This window comes from Apium graveolens, chromosome 1 (assembly GCF_009905375.1).
Source record: "Apium graveolens cultivar Ventura chromosome 1, ASM990537v1, whole genome shotgun sequence".
NCBI classification, from domain to species: Eukaryota; Viridiplantae; Streptophyta; class Magnoliopsida; order Apiales; family Apiaceae; genus Apium; species Apium graveolens.
In genome coordinates this window covers 3,017,940-3,022,702 of record NC_133647.1, presented here as the reverse complement: position 1 = coordinate 3,022,702, position 4,763 = coordinate 3,017,940, and the positions used below count along the sequence as shown (strand labels likewise).

General features: G+C 33.7%; 1 protein-coding gene across 4 annotated transcripts; it reads left to right on the top strand.

Moving 5' to 3' along the window:
• Window positions 1-863: 863 nt before the first annotated feature.
• LOC141659597 (uncharacterized) lies at window positions 864-4,358 on the top strand. Of its 4 annotated transcripts, XR_012549816.1 has the most exons (10): window positions 864-1,100; window positions 1,261-1,345; window positions 1,624-1,697; window positions 1,788-2,455; window positions 2,595-2,668; window positions 2,766-2,845; window positions 3,162-3,321; window positions 3,417-3,591; window positions 3,756-3,825; window positions 3,994-4,358. XR_012549816.1 is itself a non-coding variant. In XM_074466561.1 (9 exons), the coding sequence occupies exons 4-7, from the start codon at window positions 2,289-2,291 to the stop codon at window positions 3,200-3,202; spliced, it is 375 nt and encodes a 124-aa protein (XP_074322662.1). In that variant the 5' UTR covers window positions 864-1,100; window positions 1,261-1,345; window positions 1,624-1,697; window positions 1,788-2,288; the 3' UTR covers window positions 3,203-3,321; window positions 3,417-3,591; window positions 3,973-4,358. The 4 variants fall into 4 exon arrangements, 1 of the variants encoding a protein (XP_074322662.1); XR_012549814.1 differs by lacking the exon at window positions 3,756-3,825; XR_012549813.1 differs by lacking the exon at window positions 3,756-3,825 and having other exon boundaries at window positions 3,973-4,358.
• Window positions 4,359-4,763: the final 405 nt, after the last annotated feature.

Below are 4,763 nucleotides of genomic sequence, written 5' to 3'. Positions count from 1 at the left end.
TGCAATAGTGCGAAATGAAAGAGTAATAGAAATCAAAACACTAAGTAATAAAAATAAAAGCTTTAAAACTTTCTGGTGGATTTGAAAGTATCCACCAGAGATATATATATCAGATTGAGAACTCTGTGAAGCTTTGAATAGCTCACAACTGCTTTACAAGTTGAACAAACAAAACTACAGAGAAATTCTTACAGAATACAGCTTGATATGTTTCTCTAAAAAATAAGCTTGCTTAGCTAAATCACTACGCCATAGATTGGATTCTACAACCCTTCACAGTGGGGTTACAAAGAAAAGTGTAATAGTGGCCTTCAAAACCAATGTCTACCGCAACCCCTCTTTTTTGATGTTGCGGTATAGTCAAAATGTGTTACCAAAATGACATATATAATTAAAGATGATTTTTTTTGAATTTAACTAATTTGTAATTTTTTACATAGAAATGAAATAATAATTAAAATATATATTTTATTTATTTTTAGAAGTTAATAATATTAGTGCAGTGATTTAAAATATTATAATGATAAATTGGTAGAGTGATTTTTAGTATTATATTGATAAATTGAACATTTTATACAACTTAATAAGTTATTAGTTGATTGATTTACAATATTTATATATTGTTGAATTTATATATTTTTATAATTAAATGTTAAAGATAATATTTATTAAAAGAAAAATATAAATTAATAATTTAAATTTCAATAAAAAAGTTGTGTCGGCCTGTTAATTTAGAATAAAACTTAGGCTCAAAGTTGAAATTGGTGGGCGGGAGATGAAACCTGCTGAGCGGGTCATTAAAATTTTAACAAAAAAAAGAGAGAGCCGCTAGAAACAGAAAACTCACACTCACATTTCAAACTCACACTCTCTATAATCGAAAGGTACCTCTATTTTCGAGCTTCAAGATTTCAGGTTTTCAAGTTATTTATCTCGGGTCTCAAGATTTAGGTGTCCATTAGCGTGAATTAGGGGTCCGATTAGTGCTGACTAGGGTTTTGACTGAGGGTTCCAGTTTGGGGCTTCTCTAATTGCAGTTAAAGTAGGTCAAGTTTTGGGGGTTTCAACCCAAGTGAACTAGTGATTTCTTATTTCATCAGGTATTATTCTTAAATTGAGCTTATATTTTTATTTCAAATTATGGTTTCGATTTGTGTTTATTGACGCATAAATTTGTTTAGTTACAATTATCCATATATTATTTTTGTGTGTGTTTTTCTATTTGATGAATTGGGTTGGTTGATTTATTGTGTTTTTAAGTGTTGAAGTTTGTGGAAGAGACTGGATTGTAGAAGTGAAAGAAGAGGCTTTTAAGTGCCAACAGGTTCTTGCTCGTATGCGCGAGGTATAATTTGTACTTGAAATTATGTTTTGATTTTGATAGAGATTTTTTTTGTGGCGCTATGTTTATAAATTAATTTGGAAATTTTAGGTGATTATTGTTGGTATAAAAACATTTTAGTTACTAGAATCTATAGTTCATGCAATTAGAGCTTTTTTAGATTACCTATCTAATATGTAATTGTTGATCTGAGCAGGATACTTATATGTAACTTTGAGTTAGTATATTCTGTGTAGTGAATTTATAGACTGCTTAGCTCTACTTTATTTGTGTCATTATAGATGGTCGTAGTTTTGGTCAAACACCGCTTGCAAGATGTCCCGACAAACCTTTACGGATTAAGACTTGAAACAGAGTAAGAACATAATACTGTTAAGGAACATTTCAAAGTATCTACAGACGGGATATCGAAGAAACTAACTGTTGGTTTATGTACTTGTTTCAGCAAAGGTATATGCGGTGGATGTCGTTCATCACACAAGGACATAGGTCTTGTCATAGGAACAGTCACAGGCGGGATGCTTTTGATTGTTGGTGTACTTGGAATTTCTTTCTGCATTTATAAGAGGAAATTAACAGCTAATGAGAGAAATTTTGATGTGAACGGATATCCTTTGACAAAGATTAAGATTTTTAAGTTTCCTATTTTAGCATATGCGAGACTCTATGTATTGAAATATTTTGAATACAATCAGTATATAAATATCTCAACATCGATTGTCCACACTATTGATATCAGTATATGAGCACATTCTTTTTTCTTCTAATGCAGACACGATTTATTCAATATCTAGCATGGATGATATCATACTGCAGTCAACATCTATTCAGAGTTTTAGCCTTGACAACATAGAAAAAAATCTATGTTTTGACTAGTTTTGATACTTTACTTTCTCAACCGTAATTATCCTTCTTACTGTATTTCAGCCGTTTCCATCATCTCTATATGGATTGCTGGAGCAAAGTTTACCTTTCTATAACATGCTTAGACAAAAATCAAGATGAAATGGTTCCCGTGCAGCTTGTTTTCCTCAGCCCAGTCTTCCTGTTATTGCTAATGAGAAGTTGCTTTCCTGGGTTGGTGATGAAATTTTACCCCGTGATAGTGCAAAGGTATTTTGGTAGAAACTGATGCAATCATACATACTAAGAAGGATCAGCACATATGAACCATCCAATCTTTTAGTGTTTGGTTCTTTATGCTGATATAAATACATAAACTCTCTCCATCTAACACATTTTTTGTATTAAGGTGTCCGTGTTTGACTCAGTTGTTCAAGGTGGTGATTCTGTTTGGGAAGGCCTTCGAGTTGTTCAAGCTTGAAGGTGGTGAATCTGGGTTGGCCTTAGTATTGGATACCCCTTTCCTTCTCGTGTTGTTGTCTTTTCTTTGTTTTAATATATCGTTTTCATGTCATTCCAGGTATGCTGCTAACAAATCTATGCAAAATTCTGCCTTCTGCAATGCTGATGGTGATTTTCTACTAGTGCCTCAACAAGGGAGTAAGTATTACTCCTATCTTTCTCATATATTATGTTCATCTACATTCAATTGTGTTTCTTGCAAAGTCGTAGCAGGACGGAGATCACAGCTTGCGCTTAATTAGAAGCTGTAATTCAATTACTGTAAGCTGTAATATGTTTCTTTGGACTTAGAACAAGGATTCAATTAGAAGTTATAATTCTTAAAGCTACCATGAATGATTTACTGTCAACACTAGGCCCGATCTTCATGGTGTATTTCTGCAAGCATTATATTTCAAATATATTATCTTTGAGAAAAAGCTTATTACAACAATTCACTATACATGTTGTGTAGAGTTATGGATCACGTGGAAGATTGCAAGTCTCTCCCGGTGAAGTAGTTGTTTTACCTCAAGGATTCCGTTTTGTCATTAACCTGCCAGATGGGCCATTACGTGGTTATGTAGCCGAGATTTTTGGTACCCATTTTCAACTTCCTGACCTTGGCCCAATAGGTACAAAATTTTGTAGTATGGTGGAAGCCCAAATGATTGTTTAATATCCATTTTGTTTGTGTTGTATCTCATCAACTGATTATTGGTTCCAATAGGTTCTAACGGTCTTGTCGGGCCCAGAGATTTCCTTGTTCCCACAGCTTGGTTTGAAGAGAGAATTTGCTCAGGCTTCACCATTATACAGAAGTTTGGTGGGAGCTTTTTACTGCAAAACAAGATTTTTCTCCATTTAACGTTGTTGCCTGGCATGGTAATTATGTCCCTTATAAGGTAGGCTTGTTTTTTTATCAGTTTCCTTATTGTCGTGTGTCAGATAATTAGGTTTTGTTCCATACAGCTTCCTCCTACCACCCTACCGTCTATCTTTATCCTAGCAGCACGAGTTTATATTTAACTTCTTCCTAGTCCTGATGTTGATCTCTTACTAATTGCAGTATGACCTTGCTAAGTTCTGCCCTTACAATACTGTCTTAATTGACCATGGGGATCCATCAATTAACACAGGTGGCTGCTATCTATTTGCAGCCGTTTCTGTTAAATATTTTTTACTAGACATTATTTATTAATGATCATTTACCCGTCTTAGTGTATGTAGTTTTATGTGAAATGCAGTACTGACATTATTCTCACAATCTTTTGCAATTATAACAGAGATCTTCTTTCACAGTGCAGACAGATTTAATGAAGATAGCGAGCATACAGACATCACAAATGATTAGTCAAAAACTATACCATTGCTTGACGAAAATACTACAGCTATGGCCGAGCCTTAAAATTACCAGAAATCTTGTTTTTTTTTAACTTTGATCATCGCTTCACAAGATTATTGTACAGGCTTTGCATTGGTGCTATTCTTTCCTGTATATACAAGTTATAGTTTTTGATAGATTTGTCTCGGTACTAGTTTTGAGAAGATTTACAAAGCCCTGGCCAACAAAAATCGTTGGGTACATTTTTAGAAGTAAAAAGTTCTGGATAACGACTTGCTCCTTGAGTATCCCTGATCATAAAATAGTTGTTGATATAGTTATCAAATTAATGGCTCCCTACAATTCGTGTTTATCCTGTTATAATTTGTAGATTGTGTTGGTTTTAAGATAATGTCTTATTTATGGGTATGCTAATTTACAAACAGTTCCTAGCATTTTTATTTTGTAAAAGCGTTGCAATATATGTTTATACTGTTGCTAATAATCAGTGTAAAATGTTGCAAAAAAACACTAAAAATGTTGCAAAAAACACTAAAAAACGTTGCAAAAAGGTTGCATCAATACCTCACATGTGGGCAGGGCCCACAAATATTGTACTAATAGTCCAAATCCTACTGTAACACTTTTCAAGACCAATTGTAATCCCATTGGTGTTGCAATAGCACGTTTCTGTAACGGATAACCAAGGTTGCAATAGGGTGTCACCGGGGTTGCAAAAAACTCTATTGCAAC

What these genes read in the sequence shown, in the direction of transcription:
- LOC141659597 (XM_074466561.1), top strand. Translation starts at nt 2,289, where the DNA reads ATGGATTGCTGGAGCAAAGTTTACCTTTCTATAACATGCTTAGACAAA. An exon ending in TACCCCGTGATAGTGCAAAG is followed by an intron (nt 2,456 to 2,594) that starts GTATTTTGGTAG and finishes TTTTGTATTAAG; the next exon opens with GTGTCCGTGTTTGACTCAGT. An exon ending in CTTGAAGGTGGTGAATCTGG is followed by an intron (nt 2,682 to 2,765) that starts GTTGGCCTTAGT and finishes ATGTCATTCCAG; the next exon opens with GTATGCTGCTAACAAATCTA.